Source organism: Thalassophryne amazonica, chromosome 5 (genome assembly GCF_902500255.1).
Source record: "Thalassophryne amazonica chromosome 5, fThaAma1.1, whole genome shotgun sequence".
NCBI classification, from domain to species: Eukaryota; Metazoa; Chordata; class Actinopteri; order Batrachoidiformes; family Batrachoididae; genus Thalassophryne; species Thalassophryne amazonica.
Window position 1 is genome coordinate 28184578 of NC_047107.1, and position 21593 is coordinate 28206170.

General features: G+C 43.9%; 1 protein-coding gene across 3 annotated transcripts in view; it reads left to right on the plus strand.

Annotated features, from left to right (window-relative positions):
• The window catches only part of LOC117510233 (rapamycin-insensitive companion of mTOR-like), a 179871-nt gene that overhangs the window by 104225 nt on the left and 54053 nt on the right, over window positions 1–21593 (plus strand). For 2 of the 3 annotated variants that reach the window (XM_034169865.1, XM_034169866.1), the window contains exons 1-5: window positions 6156–6246; window positions 7860–7942; window positions 11568–11655; window positions 19536–19626; window positions 19744–19810. In XM_034169865.1, the coding sequence (XP_034025756.1) occupies window positions 6213–6246; window positions 7860–7942; window positions 11568–11655; window positions 19536–19626; window positions 19744–19810 (363 nt within the window). In that variant the 5' untranslated portion in view covers window positions 6156–6212. Of the gene's footprint in view, window positions 1–6155; window positions 6247–7859; window positions 7943–11567; window positions 11656–19535; window positions 19627–19743; window positions 19811–21593 lie in introns of those variants that run through there. The other variant, XM_034169867.1, reaches the window with a different exon arrangement.

Genomic DNA, 21593 nt, shown 5'->3' on the forward strand with positions numbered 1-21593 from the left:
CAACAGCGGGCATACGGTTCAGACCATACTGCGCCAAATCACACATAGAGCTAAGGGCTCTGCAGTCCTGCGATAGATGGGTCAATGATTTGGGGTCCGCCCAACATGGGTGGAGCTCCTCGATATATGGTTGTGAAACTGGAATGTTGAACTCAGGCTTCTGAGTGACTTTGAAAAAGACACTTGAAGCGGTGGTTTCCGCAGGGGGATTGTCGACCCCAAGCCTGGATAAAGCCAACTGAACAGGATAGTCCAGGTCCGGTTTGCGGCAGGGACTCTGCCTCAAAGGTGTGACAGCCCACTAATGAATGGCTTGGAGAAAGACCCCTCTCATCCTCCACACAGTTTATATCACTTGTCATGTACAAGGAATCAGTCGCAGCAATAGACACGACATCTTCCTCTTGCTGAGTAACTACGTTGGTCTGATCAGCCTCATTAGGGACCACAGGAACTGTCACTGCATCCTTAGGCTGTAGATTCAGAAGCATGGACTTAATCTGAGCAAACTCAGAAGTCAACGTTTCAGCCAAAGCATGGTCATGAGTAACCTTCTTAGCAGAAGGGGCTCCTGCATGTGGGCGTTTACGGTGCTTTGGTTCCTTCCTGGGGCTGGAGGCCAAAGTCGCACTATATTATTCCACTTTCCAATGCTGCAAGTCTAGCAGATCTCACTGTCAGTGGGCATGCTGGCACAATTAAGGAAGGCATCGCCAGTCAGGGCTTCCCTCAGGTGTCTGATCCCAAGACACGAGGGGAAAACATATGTCCATCATCTGGGCTCAAGGGAGCCAAACAGGTACTACAGCCATGCAACAAAGGCCCTGTCAACATTGTGGACTGCGTACAGATGGCTAATGCATGCCCTGACGGTTACAAATGGAAAGACAAAGTGTGAATCACACGCAGTGTAAATAGTAACACGAGGCATGGAGCGTGAAGCACTCACAGCCGTCGACTTGACACGAGGCACGGAGCGTGAAGCACTGCAGCCATCAACTTGACACGAGGCACGGAGCGTGAAGCACTCCAGCCGTCGACTCGACACGAGGCACGGAGCATGAAGCACTCCAGCCGCAGACTCGGCACGAGGCACGGAGTGTGAAACACTCACAGTGTAAAAACTAATACAAGGCCCGGAGTGTGAAACACTCACAGCCACAGTAATAACACAATGCACACAGCCGAAAAACTCACAGCCCAAGTGCTAAGTCACTTAGAGCAACGACGACAATACTAGCTGCTAGCGGAGCTGTTAAACGGCAGTCCAGACGAAGTACTTCAAGGAGTGGCAAAACACTCACGGCAAGCCCAACACAGTACACTAGTGACACAACTAAACAAATAGCCAGCTTTCATCGAAACAACACAGCTAATGTGCACAGAGGAAAATACCCAGCAGGGCAGCAGCAAAGGCGCGCACCCGGCGTTTAGGAAGTTGTACTCACGACAGGCGTCAGTCAAAGAATACAAAAACGGTGAAGCCGTGTCTTGTAGCCTCTGGAGGGCGTGTGCAGTGCACGTAGCTCCAACCGAAGGTGGGTTGCGAGGCTACAAGCGAGAGCGGCAGTCGCAGCTAAATGCGTTCTCAACCTCTAAGAATGCGAGAATGTAGAAAAGAAGAGACGTCACCCAGGTCACATCCAGTGGCGTGACTTTGTTGGTATATATTCTCGACCTCTGTGCTGCGCACATGTAGTTATCCAGGTGCTAAAGCAGCGCCCTCTGGCGGTCAGGAGGAATGAAATAGAGCTACCCTTTTTCACTGCAGCGTGCATAAACCGAGCTTGCGCCTCGCTCCACTGTGAGCACACACCGCTACTTGATTTCAACATCGCCGCGCTCAAATTTCAACTCAGTCCAACTTTCACCACTGACACTCTGTGACATAGCTTCACGGGTTCAACAGAAACATGGCATCAGGGCAAAACACGTAAGACAACAGAGTGCAGAAATGTATCAGACAAACATCAGAATTGCTAATTTATACACAGCGGTTTCTAAAGAAACCCCTACAAATTAATTTTGGTAACCTCAAGTATAATTTGTGATTAATGTATATTTTGAAGTTAATAAAACATCAGTGTACATTGGTGCACTAACGTCACATTTTGTTTTCAGATTACTCATGTACATTAGACAAATTTGTAGAAGCTCCATTGCTCAACCTGTGTGTGTGTGTGTGTGTGGGTGTGTGTGTGTGTGTGTGTGTGTGTGTGTGTGTGTGTGTGTGTGTGTGTGTGTGTGTGTGTGTGTCCATCCATCCATCCATCCATTTTCTTCCGCTTTATCCGGAGTTGGGTCGCGGGGGCAGCAGCTCAAGCAAAGCCGCCCAGACCTCCCGATCCCACACACACCTCCCCCCAGCTCCTCCGGGGAACCCCAAGGCGTTCCCAAGCCAGCCGTGAGATGTAGTCCCTCCAGCGTGTCCTGTGTCTTCTCCGGGGCCTCCTCCCAGTGGGACATGCCCGGAAACCCTCTCCAGCGAGGGCGTCCAGGTGGCATCCGGAAAAGATGCCCGAGCCGCCTCAACTGACTCCTTCGACGTGGAGGAGCAGCGGCTCGACTCCGAGCTCCTCCCGTGACCGAGCTCCTCACCCTATCTCTAAGGGAGCGCCCAGCCACCCTGCGGAGGAAACTCATCTCGGCTGCTTGTACTCGCGATCTCGTTCTTTTGGTTATGAGCCAAATCTCATGACCATTGGTGAGGATCAGAACGTAGATCAATCGGTAAATCGAGAGCTTTGCCCCCCTACTCAGCTCTCTCTTCACCACGATGGTCCGATACAGCAACCACATCACTGCAGATGCTGCACTGATCCGTCTATTCGATCTCACGCTCCATCCGTCCCTCACTCGTAGCACAAGACCCCGAGATACTTAACTCCTCCACTTGAGGCAAGGACACTCCAACCGACCTGAAGAGGGCAAAGCAGCTTTTTCCGGCGAGAACCATGGCCTCGGATTTGGAGGTGCTGATTTCATCCCGATGCTTCACACTTGGCTGCAAACCGCCCCAGTGCACGCTGAAGGTCCTGATTTGATGAAGGCAACAGAACCACATCGTCCGCAAACAGCAGAGACGAGATTCTGTGGTTCCCAAACCAGACCCCCTCTACACCCTGGCTGCGCCTAGAAATTCTGTCCATAAAAATAATGAACAGAACCGGTGACAAAGGGCAGCCCTGGCGGAGGCCAACGTGCACTGGAAACAGGTTTGACTTACTACCAGCAATGCGAACCAAGCTCCTGTTGCGGTCATACAGGGACCTGATAGCCCTTAACAAAGGACCCTGGGCCCTGTACTCCCGGAGCACTCCCCACAGGGTGCCCCAAGGGACACGGTCGAACGCCTTCTCCAGATCCACAAAACGCATGTGGACTGGTTGGGCAAACTCCCATGAACCCTCGAGCACCCGATGGAGCGTGTAGAGCTGGTCCAGTGTGCCGCGACCAGGACGAAAACCACACTGTTCCCTCCTGAATCCGAGGTTCGACCATCGGTCGAATTCTCCTCTCCAGTACTCTGGAATAGACCTTACCAGGGAGGCTGAGAAGTGTGATCCCCCTATAGTTGGAACACACCCTCCGGCCCCCCTTCTTAAACAGAGGGACCACCACCCCGGTCTGCCAATCCAGAGGCACTGTCCCCGATCGCCACGCGATGTTGCAAAGGCGTGTCAGCCAAGACAGCCCCACAACATCCAGAGACTTAAGGTACTCAGGACGGATTTCATCCACTCCAGGAGCCTTGCTACCGAGGAGTTGTCTAACCACCTCGGTCACTTCGGCCTGGGTAATGGATGAGTCCGCCTCTGAATCCCCAGTCTCTGCTTCTTCTTCGGAAGACGTGACGATGGGATTGAGGAGATCCTCGAAGTACTCCTTCCACCGCCTGACAACATTCCCAGTCAGGGTCAACAGCTCCCCACCCGCACCGTAAACAGTGCTGGTGGAGAGCTGCTTCCGCCTCCTGAGACGTCGGACGGTTTGCCAGAATCTCTTCGAGGCCGACTGGTAGTCCTCCTCCGTAGCCTCCCCGAACTCCTCCCAGACCCGAGTTTTTGCCTCTGTGACCGCACGGGCTGTGGCACGCTTGGCCTGCCGGTACCTGTCAGCTGCCTCTGGGGTCCCACCTGCCAACAAAGATAAGTAAGACTCCTTCTTCAGCTTGACGGCATCCCTTACTTCCGGTGTCCACCACCGGGTTCGGGGATTGCCGCCGCGACAGGCACCAGAGACCTTGCGACCGCAGCTACGAGCAGCTGCATCGACAATGGAGGTGGAGAACATGTTCCACTCGGACTCCATGTCTCCAACCTCCCCCGGGATCTGGGAGAAGCTCTCCCGGAGGTGGGAGTTGAAGACCTCGCTGACAGAGGGTTCCGCCAGTCGTTCCCAACAGACCCTCATGATACGTTGTGGGCCTGCCAGGTCTGACCGGCTTCCTACCCTCCCAGCGGATCCAACTCACCACCAGGTGGTGATCAGTCGACAGCTCTGCCCCTCTCTTCACTCGAGTGTCCGAGACACGTGGCCAAAGGTCAGATGATACGACTACAAAGTCGATCATCGACCTCCGGCTCAGGGTGTCCTGGTGCCACGTGCACTTATGGACACCCTTGTGCTCGAACATGGTGTTCGTGATGGACAAACTGTGACTAGCACAGAAGTCCAACAACTGAACACCACTCGGGTTCAGATCGGGGAGGCCGTGCTTCCCGATCACCCCCATCCAGGTCTCACTGTCGCCGCCCCAGGAGAACAATGGAGTCCCCACTCGGAGCGCTATCTAGTACCCCTCCCAGGGACTCCAGGAAGGTCGGGTACTCTGCACTGCTGCTCGGCCCGTAGGCTGAGACATCGGTGAGAGACCTGTCCCCAACCCAAAGGCGTAGGGATGTGACCCTCTCGTTCACCGGAGTGAACTCCAACACTTGGTGACTGAGCTGGGGAGCAATAAGTAATGCGACCCCAGCTCTCCGCCTCTCCCCTTGGGCGACGCCAGAAAAATGAAGCGTCCAGGAGTTGGGTACCAGAGCCCAAGCTGTGCGTGGAGGTGAGCCCGACTATCTCTCGTCGGTATCTCTCAACCTCCCGCACAAGCTCAGGCTCCTTCCCCCCTAGCGAGGTGACAGTCCACGTCCCAACTGCCAGGGGCTGTGAGCATGGACCGGGCCGCCTGGCCACCCGCCCTCAACCTCCACCCAATCCTCTCTGCACCTGACCCCCATGTCCCCCTCTGCTGGAGGTGAACCCACAGGAGGGATGTCCAAAAGCAAAGAATGTGTATGTCCAAAAGCAAAGAATTCCAGACTGAGTGCTTCCACTCGATCATACCAGCTGCTGTGGGTTTCTGGCCACTGAAAAAAGCTCCTCCCAGCGGGGTGATGTCGGTCACTTGGTCTTCTGATTTTTGTTGCTAATCTTGTGGTTATGACTCGTAGACTGAGCGCTTCACTTTTTATTTAATTATTTTTTCAGGAACACACAAGTCTTCACAAACACGTCAACTTTCTGACTTGTTCAGCGTTGTGCAAAGAAATACAAACTCCGCCCCATGCACACTCTGCTCATGCAGACACGTCAACTTGAGTGCGCCCCACACGTGGCCCGAAAAGCCCTTTAGAAGCTATCTTCCTTCAGCTTTTTTACCACTGATGTTGCACATTAATCTCAAATTGTGAGCCTCTCACTCTCTCATGCTTTCACATGCTCTTTCTGTCTGCACTCCGAAGGTGAACTTTGAATCTTCAGTCATTTATAGTAGTGTAGTTTATAGTACTAGTGCCATCAGTAAGTGGGTAAATAATATCACAATCAATACATGTTGTAAGTAATCATAAAATGTAAGATGTGTAAAAGTGCACTGTGCAATTGGAAGGTTTGGAAATATGAATTTAGAGAGTTCTTTAGAGATCTGAAACAGCTGCCCGTTTGCAAGTGGAGCAGAGGTTTCATTCCTAGTAGTATTTTATATTATATTGGTTGGAGGGCAGCTTATCCTTTTATTGCAAACCATTGTTTCTTTAAGACACTCATTCCTATGTTTTCATATTTTCTTTCTTTGTGAATTGCTTTACAACTGTTGTGAACATTTCAGAGCCATAAGGTATTGTACACGGAGTATGTCATGCTTTGTTTTCTTAATGCACATAAATGTGTTCCATTTTCTCAGGGAAGATCGTGAGTCTCGTTTTTTGTCAAGTAGAATGGCTATAGTAGCAGCCTTCCGCTCTTGGTCTGGTAAGGGTACAAAGTGCACATGAAAAATCAAGTTTGTTTTATAGCACTTGTATCTTACTATTGAACTGTTTATTACTTAGGGCCCCTTCACACATAGTGCAGAGTTTGGTCAAAGTGCGCATGAAGCAGGAATTGTGTGCAAAATATGTAAAATCGTCCCTGCCTCGAATGCCTCGTACGCCTGTTGCTGCAACTATTTGCGCAAACCAGCAGCTGAAAGACAGTGTGCGCTGTGCGAACCCATCGATCCCTCTCGCGGCAGGTGTCGGCCAAATTACAGCTGACACACACGAACATCTAACACCGCTCGTTTGGCACTGAGAAAATGTGTGGCCATTTGCACTCTTGGCATGACAACAGTGTAGACAATCACTGTCGTGCTGGCATTGAAATTTGTTGAAGTTCCCATGAGTGTGGCTTTGGTGTGTGCACTGACCTTACCGGAGGTGTGGCCGCCGACAGAAGCAGCTGTGGAGATCTGTGGATCTGCACTTTCCAGCTGGACAACACGTACTGTGTTTGGACAGACATGGACTAACAACTGCCCACTGTGACGCGCGTGTGTCTGTTTGCTGTCATCACGTGGACATAAATAAAAACATGTATCGCTGTGGCGATATATGCTATGGGCCGCAGCGCGCCTGCACACGCTCCCCAGCTGCAGCCCATTGACAGGCTACCCCCAGGCTGAAAAGGACTGTCAGATCAGAACACGCAGCAGGCAATCTGACTTTCAGGAACAGACAGATCATATTTTTATTGCCCACTTGATAAGAGGGATTCAATATAAAATGCTGTTATTAATGGTGTATGGTTGTTTTTGTTTTTTTTGTTTTTTTTAAACACGTCCATCTCTTTGTTGATTTCAGGCATTTTACAGGCTAGTGACGGTAGCTCAGTGGTAAAGTTTTGCGCTGGCAATCAGTAAAGTGCAGGTACGAATCCCTTTGGTGGTATTTTTGTTGTTGTTGTTGTTTGTTTGTTTTTTTATATATATATTTATTCCACATAAGCGGCGCGATGTGGTTCCACAGGTACCACCTGGTTTTTGTGTTTTATTTATTCAACATAAGCAGCGCGATGTGGTTCCACAGGTACCAGCTGGTTTTTATTTTTTATTTAATCCACATAAGCGGCACGATGTGGTTCCACAGGTACCAGCTGGTTTTTATTTTTTATTTAATCCACTTAAGCGGCGCGATGTGGTTCCACAGGTACCAGTTGGTTTTTATTTTTATTTAATCCACATAAGCGGCGCGATGTGGTTCCACAGGTACCAGTTGGTTTTTGTTTTTTATTTAATCCACATAAGCGGCGCGATGTGGTTCCACAGGTACCACCTGATTTTTATTTTTTATTTATTCCACATCAGCGGTGCAATGTGGTGCACCTCGCACTGTGTTCCTGGTCAAAAGACACCGTCGCGTGCACGAACCCTCACACCGGGGTTGTGCACGCCTGCCCATCGGTGCAATGTTTCATGGTGCGCTAATTCGAAATGTTCCCTGCTGTTTCGCCGTATTTGACCAACCTTTGCAGTGTGTGAATGGGCCTTTAAGTATGTTTGTGTGGGTTTTATTAATTAATTAATTCATTTATTCATTAATACACAGGGATCATCAACTTATGCAAGGATGGAAATTCTGGAATCCAGTCTTTAATTGGCTTACTTTGCATACCAAATATGGAAGTTAGGGTGAGTGTTGAACAACTGCATACCAAATGTGTCCTTTACTGTAAGTCTTAAAAGAAAAAAGTGTTTTGGGGGCGGGGTGCAGATAAGGAAGTTAAAAGTAATTTTACAACCCCTCTTTGCAGACAGAAGATTTCTGGTACGCAGTTTGGCTCCAGGGTTTTGCTTCTTTGATTATTTATTTTGCATTTTTAGACCATCAATTCCTGTGGTCACCAGTCTGAACTAGTCCACCACAACCATCACTGGAAAGGTCCTGACTTAAACTGCTCCATGTTTGTTGAGTCAAGATTAGGTTCTTCATTTTAACACAATCTTCACACAATCACAGTTAGGAGTGAGGACAAGTTGTAAGACTTACCAAACATGTTCTTACACAGTTTCGAGGTGGAGCCTGTTTGAACCTGAGAATCGGGCAGTTTCATTAGAGAGCATGCACTAATGGGTTAAATTATGACATATATATGCAATAATCATACATCGGAGGACAGCCCTTGTATGTCCCCATCAGAAACACTGCACTTTCTCTGAGTTTTCGGGCAAATTACACCCAAACAAGGTGAAAATGCAAAGAAAAAGTGATGATGCGGTGGAAAGTGAAGATGTGCTGCGGTTTGTTTATGACCCAGAGCTCAAACATGTTGAGGCGGTTGTGCAAGCGAGAGACTCCAGGTACTCTGGCTAGGTGTGTAGGCTAAAACTTACCAACACAACCTCTCCCATTTGTGTTGTCTTCCCATCTACACTGGGAACTGAAAAAAACTGCACTTTGTGCGACTGCGTCGGTGATTGCAGCCAAAAACAAACTAGTACACCATTTTGCTGTGTGAAGTGATGCTGTGTTTATGTTGCGCAACAGCAGGCTGTCAACGGAAGTGATCAGATCCCATTATGTCACGCAGGGGTTCAAACAAGATTGCGCTGCCCTGTTAGTATTATGTTTTGACAGATGCTGCACAGCAAAACATAGTGAAACCAGTATTTGGCAAGTACGGTGTACTATGAAAGCGTAGTGCATTTAACTCCAAGTCCTGCAGGAAGCTTCAGGTTACTTAAGATGTTGATAACATGGAAGAAATGAAAAAAAAAACCCAACAGCAAATTGTAGCCTGTTTTAATTTAATCTAATTTTATTTTGGATCAGGCTTCAGACATTAGGAGATACTCATGTATTTAGTAATATAAATGATATTATTAGTATCAGTTTTGTGCAGTCATGTCGTGCCTCATTTCGATCAAAGAATCATCCAGATCCCCATTTTACCATTATTCATGGTGATAGCATAATTACACTGAAATACATGGCATCACACAGATTTGGAGCATACGGAAGTGGCTTTCCTCACTCTTGTCCTTTTTGTACAGTCACTCAGTTTTTTGAGAACTGTCTGCTCCACATAGATTTACTACAGAGCACCATACTGTTTGTATTTCTTCTTAATTGATGTACATACAGTCCAAGACATATTCAGTGACTTGGAAATGTTCATGTATCCATCCCCTGACCTGTCTGAAGAAAACTGGCAATAAACCAATAAACCTGATTATTTACAGGTATTATACCAAAGGGGTCCATTACTTATGCAACCCATCACCTTGGCTTTTATATTTTTAATTAATTTATATCAAGTTGTACTTTGAGTTCAAGGAAGATAATTAAGACATTTTTAGTATTTGTATTTTTTTGTATTTGAAATGGCGCAAAACAAATTAATCTTTATGAAATTCCAACTGTTACAATGCTTTTGGAGGGCACTGTATGTCTGTGAGATTGCTTTAAATATATGTGCAGAGTGTTGTGAATATGAGATTTGTGATAACGTGAGTAATTGTAAAGAGATGCATCAGTGCCACGTGGGAAAAGACATTTTCAGACATCTCCCACCCCCCAAGCCACTGACGCTGGGGGCATGCACCAACTCCAGCCACCTGTAAGGTGACCCATATATCTCAGATAGCTTTCTCATTGTTTTGACTTACTGGGCATTGTAGTGACTTATAACAGGGTTTTCAGTTATCTTGTTAATTCAAAACAACAGATATTCAGAGATTAATAAAAAAAAAAATCACATAAATGTGGCTTTTTTCCCGTCTCAAAATAATCCATTCACTTTCCTATCTACCTCTGGCCCCACACATTTCAGTGTTACTCTTCCCTTGCCTTGAGGCACATTAGAATTAGCAATGATTTGTTACCCCCACTCACATTGCCTCCAGTGTTACCGTTGCGGGGTACGGATGCAGGACCCACAGAGAATCCAAGTCATTAAAAGATACAGTGGCCACAGAGCTCTGTGGCTGCGGTTACCGAGACCCTGCGACGCTGCGGATTTTTCCACAAGAAATCTATCCTTGCGGGCTGCCGGAGCGCTCCGCATCAAAACAGTGAGAGTAGTCTCTGGACCTGTTGCCGGAGTTGGCTGCAGCTCTGTACATTAGACGGGGGCGGTGTGAGTAGCTCGCTGCGGTGCTTACTGAGCCCGCAGACTCAGTAAGTGCATCGGAGGCAGTGAGAGCAAGGCCTTAGAGGTGAGGTCCTGAGCTACCGCCACAAAGGTGACAAACTAAGAACAATACCGTTTGTGTTATCTCCCAATTTCTGAAGTACAAACCAAACTAAAACGATTAAACAGGTGGGGCATGTTGCTTTCTTGAGATGATATCAGGCTCCAAGTAGCCTAATGAGCTTGTTGTAGGGATTTGAGTTGTCTCAATAATTCATACAAACTTTTACAACAGGGGTGCCCACACTTTTTCAGCTTGCAACTTACTTTTAAAATGACCAAGTCAAAATAATCTACCTACATTACAAATGCTAAACATACATTGGCTCATCAGTTAATCTTAGTGGAGAACTGTTAAAAAGCTTAATCTCAGAATAATACTGACTTAAACATTTTAGTTGTTTGATTATTATTATTATTATTATTATTATTATTTTAAGTAGTAGTAGTAGTATAAAAAATGTTGGGGTGTTGTGGGGAGCACGCCCCCCCACTCAGCACCCTCTTTCCGTGTGGATTGGCCCCTGGTTTGCTGTCTGAGTAGGAAGAATGGATGTGTGTATTTATGCAGAAAGCACGACTTGATTGACAGGTAAGAAGGTTTATTAGCTCTTTTTAAATCATGCAGTCCTCAGAAAGACACCTTAGGTACATTTGGGTGGGGGGGTGTTAGTATTTGTTGTTAGCGTGTCACGGGTCTTTAGCTGTTTTGAGTTTAACCACAGCAAGGTTGATCAGTGCATCACAGAGTTTTAAAGAAGTGTAAAAATGTCTTGGTAAAGCTCACTGCAGTCATCACCACGCTTTGAAGCTCAGAGAGATGATGACAACTGTTTTTTCAACTCAGAGCTGCTGCACAAAACAGCAGATACACAGCTCACAGCATTAAATGCTAAAAGTGGGTGAAGTGGGCGATTCGGCCAAAACCCCTGACCTTCCACTGGCTATGTGGCCAAGCCTTCTGCCCACATTATCATTGCAATCGACATATTGGGCACCCCTGATGTGTATATATTATGCTTCCATATTACACAGTAGTAATATTAAGATAATCAAAGGCTCCTTGGTACTGGTGAATGTAAATTGTGCAGTTTTAAATTGCTGTGTATCTTACTGTCTTGCAGAAAGGTTTGTTGGAGGTGTTATACGAGGTGTTTAGGCTACCGTTACCCATTGCAACTCAAGATTTCACAGAAGCTCTTTTAAGTGTTGGTAAGAAATGGACTGCTGTATTCTTTTGCACAGAATTACACACACACGCACACGCATCCATACACACATGCATATGTGCAGTGCATCTGGAAAGTATTCACAGTGCTGGAAATTCAAATTTTATGTTACAGCCTTATTGCAAAATGGTTATTATGAAGACGATGTGAAATGAAGGTTTTAGATTTTTGAAAATGTATTGAAAATAAAAACCTAAGAAATCACATGTACGTAAGTATTCACAGCCTTTTGCCATGAAGTTGAAAATTGAGCTCAGGTGCATCCTGTTTACACTAATCATCCTTGAAATGTTTCTACAGCTTAATTGGAGTCCACCTGGTAAATTCAGTTGACCTCTGAGAAGGGATTGTCTCGAGGCACAAATCTGGAGAAGGGTACAGAAACATTTTTGCTGCTTTGAAGGTCCCAGTGAGCCCAGTGGGCTCCATCATCCGTAAATGGAATAAGTCTGGATCCACCAGGACTCTTCCTAGAGCTGGCTGCCCGTCTAAACTTAGCGATCTGGGGAGAAGGGTCTTAGTCAGGGAGGTGATCAAGAACCTGATGGTCACTCTGCCAGAGCTGCAACATTCCTCTGTGGAGAGAGGCAAACCTTCCAGCAGGACAACCATCTCTGCAGCAGTCAACTAATCAGGCCTGTATGGTAGAGTGGCCAGACGGAAGCCACTCCTGAGTGAAAGGCATATGGTAGCCTGCCTGGAGTTTGCCAAAAGGCACCTGAAGGAATCTCAGACCATGAAAAACAAAATTCACTGGTCTGATGAGACAGATTGACCTTTTGATGTGAATGCCAGGCATCGTGTTTGGAGGAAACCAGGCAGCATCCCTACAGTGAAACGTGGTGGCAGCATCATGCTGTGGGGATGTTTTTCAGTGGCAGGAACTGGGAGACTCGTCAGGATTGAGGGAAAGATAAATGCAGCAATGTAGAGGCATCCTGTTTGAAAACCTGCTCCAGAGCGCTCTTGACCTCCGACTGGGACGACGGTTCATGTTTTTGCAGGACAGTGACCTGAAGCACACAGCCAAGATGTCAAAGGAGTGGCTTCAGGACAACTCTATGAATGTCCTTGAGTGGCCCAGCCAGAGCCCAGACCTGAATCCAATTGCACATCTCTAGAGAGATCTGAAAATGGCTGCGCACCGACGCTCCTCATCCAACCTGATGGAGCTTGAAAGATGCTGCAAAGAGGAATTGGAAAAACTGCCCAAAGATAGGTGCACCAAGCTTGTGGCATCATATTCAAGAAGACCTGAGACTGTAATTGCTGCCAAAGGTACATCAACAAAGTATTGAGCAAAGGGCATGAATACTTAAGGACACGTGATTTCTTTGTTTTTTTTATTTTTTAATACATTTGCAAAAGGTTTACTCCATTTTGGAATAAGGCTGTAACATAACAAAAAGTGGAAAATTCATATATATATATATATATATATATATATATATATATATATATATATATATATATATATATATATATATAGTAAGATAAGACTTTATTGATTTCACAGTGGAGAAATTCCTACGTTAAGTCAGCTCTGTGTGTGTGTTTGTGTTTGTGTGTGTGTGTGTGTGTGTGTGTATGAACACTTTCAATGTTTTTTAATCAGGTACTTCAAAGAGTGAAAATTTTACACATTCTAGTTTCAGTACATAGAAACTAAAATGTTTCAATAATTTTATTTATTTATTTGATAATTACAGCCTACAGCTCCAAAAAATAGAAAATGCTTATCTCAAAATATTGCAATTTTTTTTAAGTCACTATTTGTGTAGTATGAATACCATGAATCTCTCAAATCTGGTTCAGTGCACACAACCACAATCGGGGAAGACTGCTGAAGTGCCACTTATCCAGAAGACACTCACTGACACCCTCCACAAGGAGGTTAAGCCACAGAAGGTTGTTGCTGAAATCTCTGGCTGTTCTGGATCAAAGAATATTAATGAAAAGTTGATTGGTAACAACCACAGCCTTGCGAAGAGTGTAAGACAAAGCTGATTCAAGATGGGGAGCTTCACAAGGAATGGATTGAGGCTGGAGTCATTACATCAGGAGTCACCATGCACAGACCAAGAAATGAGCTGTAGGTCTGTACTTTTTTTATTGTTGGTACACTTCAACTGTGAGAGACATAATTTAAACAACACCAAAAAAATAAAAAATTGTATAATTAATTTGCATTTTATTGCAGGAACTAAGTATTTGATCACCTACCAACCAGCAACAATTCTGGCTCTCACAGACCTGTTAGTTTTTCTTCAAGAAGCTCTCCAATTCTACATTGTTTACCTCTTATTAATTGCACCTGTTTGAACCTATTACCCTCATAAAAGATACCAAAATGCTGTCTCAGGACACCAGGGACAAAATTGTAGACCTGCACAAAGTTTTGATGGGCTACAGGACAACAGGCAGGCAGCTTGGTGAGAAGGCAAGAACTGTTAGTGCAATTATTTGAAAATGGAAGAAACACAAGATGATCGTCAATTTTCCTCAGTCTGGGACTCCATTCAAGACCTCACCTCGTGGGGTAAGGATGATTCTGAGAAAGCCCAGAACTACACAGAAGGACCTTGTCAATGACCTGAAGAGAGCTGGGACCACAGTCGCAACGATTACATTAGTAACACACTACGCTGTCATGGTTTAAAATCCTGTAGGGCAGCAAGGTCCCCCTGCTAAAGCCAGTGCATGTCCACGCCCTGTTTGAAGTTTGCCAGTGACCATCTGGATGATCCAGAGGAGGCATGGGAGAATGTCATGTGGCCAGATTAGACCAGAATAGAGCTTTTTGGTGTCAACTCCACTCGCCATGTTTGGAGGGTGAGAACACCAAGAACACCGTCCCAACCGTGAAGCATGGGGGTGGAACAGTCTAAGGCACACCTGTGCACTAATCATGGTGTCTAATCAGCATCTTGATATGGCACACCTGTGAGGTGGGATGGATTATCTCAGCAAAGGAGAAGTGCTCACTATCACAGATTTAGACTGGTTTGTGAACAATATTTGAGGGAAATGGCGATATTGTGTATGTGGAAAAAGTTCATTTCATACAAAATGGGAGCAAAACCAAAAGTGTTGTGTTTATATTTTTGTTGAGTGTAATTATTTAAAAACATACAATGCATTTTCTGATTTTATTTTATTTTATTTTTTATTTTATTATTACTATTATTTTTTTTTTTAAGATTCTGTCACAGAGGAACAAATACTTATTTGCCTCACTGTAAGTGTTGTATTCCTGGTGCCAAGCCACTCCTGAAGCATGGAATGTCAGAAGCATCTTACCTGGGCTAAGGGCAAAAAGAACTGGACTGTTGCTCAGTAGTACAACGTCTGCTTTTCAGATAAAAGTAAATTTTACATTTCAATTGGAAATCAAGGTCCCAGTTTCTGGAGAAAGAGTGGAAGAGACTAAATCTAAGGTGCTTGAAGTCCAGTGTGAAGTTTCCACAGCCAGTGATTGTTTGGGGTGCCGTGTCATCTGCTGGTGTTGGTCCACTGTGTTTGATCAAGTCCAGAGTCAACCCAGCCCTCTAACAGGAGATTGTCGAACACTGCATGCGTCCATCTGCTGACAAGCTTTACGGAGATGCTGATTTCCTTTTCCAACAGGACTTGCCATCTGCCTACAGTGCCAAAACTAATAGTACCTAGTTTGCTCACTATGGTATTACTCTACTTGATTGATCCACTGACAGTCCTTCATAGATTCTTTAAGAAGTATTGTCAAGAGGAACATAAGAGACACCAGAACCAACAATCCAGATGACCTGAAGGCTACTATCAAAACAGCCTGGACTTGCATAACACCTCAGCAGTGCCAGAGGCTGATTGCCTCCATACCACACCGCACTGATGCAGTTATTCATTCAAAAGGAGCATGAACATAATTTAATGAACATACTTTTCAGAAATTGGATATTTCTGTTTTATAAATCCTTTTTTTAAAATGATCTTCTGAAATCTAATATTTTGAGATATGCATTTTCTATTTTTTGAGCTGTAAGGTGTAATTATCAAAATTAAAACTTCAAAATGATTCATTTTATGTTTCTATGTTCTGAAATTAGAAGATGTAAAATTTTCATTCTCTGAAATACCTGACAGAAACATTGAACTTCTACACAATATTTGTTTGTTTTTTTCCAGATGCGTGTGTGTTTGTGTATGTATGTATGTATGTATATATACATATAAGAGGGTGCAGGTTTCTTTGTAACCACCAACTCAATGATTAACGGTAAAAGGGATGAATTCATCAATGAAATCACCTGGTGGAGTTGGTGGTTACCAAGAAACCTGCACCTTCTTTGCCCTTTCTGGAGTCAGGCTGACACCTATGCAGTGTGTAAAATAAATATTGAACACATCACCATTTTTCTCAGTAAATATATTTCTAGAGGTGTTATGGACTTTAACTTTTTGCCAGATGTTGGTAACAGCCCACGTAATCCATACATGCAACAAAACCACAACAAATAAATGCAGAAATTAAGGTATGTGTAATAAAATGGAAAGGCACAGGGAAAAAATAATGAACATGCTTACTGAAATTTATTTAATACTTTGGACAAAAACCTTTGTTGCTAATGGCAGCTTCAAGACGCCTCCTGTGTGCAGAAACTACTCACATGCAGTGCTCAGGTGTGGTTTTGGCCCATTCTTCCCACAAACGGTCATCAAATCTTGAACGTTCCATGGACCTCTTCAATGAACCCTGATCTTTTGTTCCTTCCATTAATTTTCTAGTGGATTCAAGTCAGGTGATTCACTGGGCCATTTTAGCAGCTTTATTTTCATTCTCTGAAACCCATTTAGAGTTTCCTTGACTGTGTGTTTGGGATCACTATCTTTTATTTATATATATATATATATATATATATATATATATATATATATATATCAAGAATGTCCTTTTTTTCCAAACATGGTGTGTATTACAGCATCCAAAGAGTTGAATTTTGGTCTCATCTGACCAGACTATTTTCTCCCAGTATTTCACAGGCTTGTCTAAATGTTGCACAGCAGTCTTTAAATGAGTGTCAACATGCTTTTTCTTCAGCAACGGAGTCTTGCGTGGTGAGCTCGCATACAGGCCATGGTGTTTGAGTGCATTATTTATTGTTTCTTTGAAACAACTGTACCTGCTAATTCCAGGTCTTTCTGAAGTAGTTCACAAGTGGTCCTTGGCTCTTGGACAACTCTTCTGATAATTCTTTCACTTCTCTGTCAGAAATCTGGCAATAAGTACCTGGTCATGGCCAGTTTATGGTGAAATTACATATATTTTTTTTTTCCACTTCCAGATTATGACCCGAACATTGCTCATTGGAACATTCAGAAGTTTAGAAATCCTTCTGTAACCATTGACATCAGTATGATTTTGCCAAAAATAGAAAGATCCACACCACCACAGCGCTGCCATGCAAAAAAGTGTTATTAATAGAGAAGTAGAAGGGCAGTTTCCCCTAAATGTCACTTCTCTAATAATAAAGCGTTTTTGCATGGGAGCACTGTGGTGGTGCGGATCTTTCTATTTTTGGTATAATTTTTCTTGATCCAGCACGCCCCTTATGTGTTTTGGATGTGCGTGTCCTCTCTGCATCATCAGTATGTTTTTGAACATTAAGGTTACAAAGCTCTCCAGAGCTCTTTGCTTTTACCCATCATCGGGTGTTTCTTGTGTGACACCTTGGTAATGAGACACCTTTTTACAACCAGCAAATACTTTTTGCACCTCCCTTTCTTGAGGTGTTCCATACTTTTTTCCATGTCATTTCACAATATTACACAGAATTTATAGACATCTGTGGTTTGATTTCTTTGTCTGTGGGGATTACTTGGGTTGTTACCAACATCTGGTAAAAATTTCAGTAGCACCTTTACAAATATATTTACTGAGATAAAATAACCCATAAAAGGAGTACGTGGTTGAAGATAAGTGAGAGTGAGAAAAATTGTGATGTTTTCGGTACTTATTTTACCCGCTATGTGTGTATTTTACACACACACACACACACACACACACACACACACACACACACACACATACATACATACATACACACAGTGAGGAAAATTTGAACACCCTGTGGTTTTGCAAGTTGTCCCACTTAGAAATCATGGAGGGGTCTGAAATTTTCATCTTAGGTACATGTCCACTGTGAGAGACATAATCAAAAAAAAATAAAAATCCGGAAATCACAATGTATGATGTTTTTTAATAATTTATTTGTATGTTACTGCTGCAAATAAGTATTTGAATACCTGTGAAAATCAATATATATATATTAATTATATATATTATTAATATTTGGTACAGTAGCCTTTGTTTGCAGTTACAGAGGTCAAACGTTTCCTGTAGATTTTCACCAGGTTTGCACACACTGCAGCAGGGATTTTGGTCCATTCCTCCATACAGATCTTCTCTAGATCTTTCAGGTTTGGAGTTTCAGCTCCCTCCAAAGATTTTCTATTGAGTTCAGGTCTGGAGACTGACCACGCCACTCTAGGACCTTGAAATGCTTCTTATGGAGCCCCTCCTTAGTTGTCCTGGCTGTGTGTTTGGGGTCATTGTCATGCTGGAAGACCCAGCCATGACCCATCTTCAATGCTCTGAGGGAAGGAAGTTGTTTGCCAAAATCTCAGAATACATGACCCCATCCACCCTCCCTTCAATACGGTGCAGCCGACCTGTCCCCTTTGCAGAAGAGCTCCCCCAGAGTATGATGTTTCCACCCCCCATGCTTCACGGTTGGGATGGTTTTCTTGGAGTTGTTCTCATCCTCTAAACATGGTAAGTGGAGTTGATACCAAAAAGCTCTGTTCTGGTCTCATCTGACCACATGACCTTCCCCCATGCCTCCTCTGGATCATCCAGATGGTCACTGGTGAACTTCAAACAGGCCTGGACATGTGCTGGCTTGAGCAGGGGGACCTTGTTGCCCTGCAGGATTTTAAACCATGACAGCATCATGTGTTACTAATGTAATCTTTGTGACTGTGGTCCCAGCTCTCTTCAGGTCATTGACCAGGTCCTCCTGTGTAGTTCTGAGCTTTCTCAGAATCATCCTTTCCCCACAAAGTGAGATCTTGCATGGAATCCCAGACCGAGGGAGATTGACAGTCATCTTATGTTTCTTCCACTTTCTAATAAATAATCATAACAGTTGTTGTCTTCTACCAAGCTGCTTGCCTGTTGTCCTGTAGTCCATCCCAGTCTTGTGCAGGTCTACAGTTTTGTCCCTGGTGTCCTTAGACAGCTCTTTGGTCTTGGCTATGGTGGACAGGTTGGAGTGTGATTGATTGAGTGTGTGAACAGGTGTCTTTTATACAGGTAACAAGTTCAAACAGGTGCAATTAATACAGGTAAAGAGTGCAGAATAAGAGGGCTTCTTAAAGAAAAAGTAACAGGTCTGTGTGAGCCAGAATTCTTGGTGGTTGGTAGGTGTTCAAATACTTATTTGCATCAGTAACATACAAATAAATTATTTAAAAAATCATACATTGTGATTTCTGGATTTTTTATTTTTATTTTTTAGATGATGTCTCTCACAGTGGACATGCACCTAAGATGAAAATTTCAGACCCCTCCATGATTTCTAAGTGGGAGAACTTGCAAAACCGCAGGGTGTTCAAATACTTATTTTCCTCACTGTGTGTGTGTGTGTGTATATATATATATATATATATATATATATATATATATATATATATAGTGTACGGTACATTGTTGTTGGTAATGTCACTAATTATTTACCACATTAAAATAATTCGGTGTCCTTTAAAATGAGGGGCATCTCTTTTACACATCAAGTGTTAGATTTTCTTTGCTCTGGTTTACTTCAGACCCCAGCAGGTTTCAGGACACCTGGAGACTGTCTGACGGCTTTGTTGCTGCTGAGGCCAAAGTCATCCTCCCCCATCGGGCCCGGTCTAGGTGAGAGATTATATCATAGAAAAGCCATGGAATATTCTGAAAATTGCCAAAGTAATTTCACTATAGTGCTTCTTGGTTATAAATGACCCAATAAATAATTATGTTGTTTTTTATTAGGCCTGATCTTATGGACAATTACTTGGCATTTGTCCTGTCTGCCTTCATCACCAGTGGGTTGTTAGAGGTGAGTGTGTGACCAGACGTTAGTATATATTTAACTCTTTTACTTTTTAACTCCACGTTGAAGTTGTTGTTACCTGCCACACTTTGTTGTAAACAGTGTATAAATGCTCTATATCCTTGTGGATTATGTTGACATTTTGTAACCTAAACTTGGGTGAATATTTTTAGAATCCATTTTCACGTTTGACATCTACACGTCATTTGTGCTCGGCACGGCGGATTAGTGGTTAGCACTGATGCCTCGCAGCAAGAAGGTTGTTTTGTTGTATGTATGTACAACCCCAATTCCAATGAAGTTGGAACGTTGTGTAAATCCTCTTCAACCTATATTCATTTGAATACACCACAAACACAAGATATTTAATTTTCATACTGAAAAACTTTGTTTTTGTGCAAATATTTGTTCATTTTGAAATGGATGTCTACAACATGTTTCAAAAAAGCTGGGACAGTGGTATGTTTACCACTGTGTTACATCACCTTTCCGTCTAACAACACTCAATAAGCACTTGGGAACTGACACTAATTGTTGAAGCTTTGTAGGTGGAATTCTTTCCCATTCTTGCTTGATGTACAACTTCAGTTGTTCAACAGTCCGGGGTCGCTGTTGTCGCATTTTGCGTTCATAATGCGCCATACATTTTCAATGGGTGACAGGTCTGGACTGCAGGCAGGCCAGTCTAGTACCCGCACTCTTTACTATGAAGCCACGTTGTTGTAACATGTGCAGAATGTGGCTTGGCATTGTCTTGCTGAAATAAGCAGGGACATCCCTGAAAAAGGCGTTGCTTGGATGGCAGCATGTTTTGCTCCAAAACCTGGATGTACCTTTCAGCATTGATGGTGCCATCACAGATGTGTAAGTTGCCCATGCCATGGGCACTAACACACCCCCATACCATCACAGTTACTGGGTTTTGAACTTTCCGCTGGTATCAATCTGGATGGTCTTTTTCCTCTTTTGTCTGGAGGACACAGCGTCCATGATTTCCAAAAACAATCTTCTGATTATATTAGTGACTGTAGATAATGGAATCCCTACTTTCCTTGCAATTGAACATTGAGAAACGTTGACAAACTGCCGCTGCCAGTTTGATGTGTGGTGTACTCCAGGGTTCCGTTTTGTTTTTGCTCTATGTTTTTCCCTTGGGAAAGATTATCCAGGAGTTCGTTGATGTTTCTTATCCTTTATTTGCTGATGACACCCAAATTTACTGCTCATTTAAAGCCTCTGAGATCCAGAAATTGGACTCTTTACTGAACTGCCTTGGCTCAGTGCAAATTCCCTGCAGTTAAATTCAGATAAAACTGAGGTGCTGGTGGTTGCCCCCAATTATGTCATTCCAGGGATTAAACAGTATTTAGGTCTTTTGAGCTCATCTGCAAAATCTAGCCTGAGAAATCTAGGTGTTATCTTTGATAAAGAAATATCATTGAGCATCATTCCAAGCATCGAATCAAAAACTGTTTCTACCAGTTGAAGATTTCCAAACTCAGATCAGTTGTTTCAAAAGATGATCTTGAGTTGATTATTCATGCTTTTGTATCTTCTTGTTTGGACTACTGCAACAATTTGTTTTCCTGTCTAAACAAAAAGGAGCTGTCCCATCTGCAGCAGGTCCAAAATTCTGCAGCAAGGCTGTTGTTTTGCTCAAACAGAAGGACTCATATTTCTCCTATTTTAAAGTCCCTTCATTGGCTCCCAGTGTCATTTCATTTCCATTTTAAAATCCTAAAATCCTGGTGTTGAGTTTTAGAGCTTTGCAAGGCCTGGCCCCCTCCTA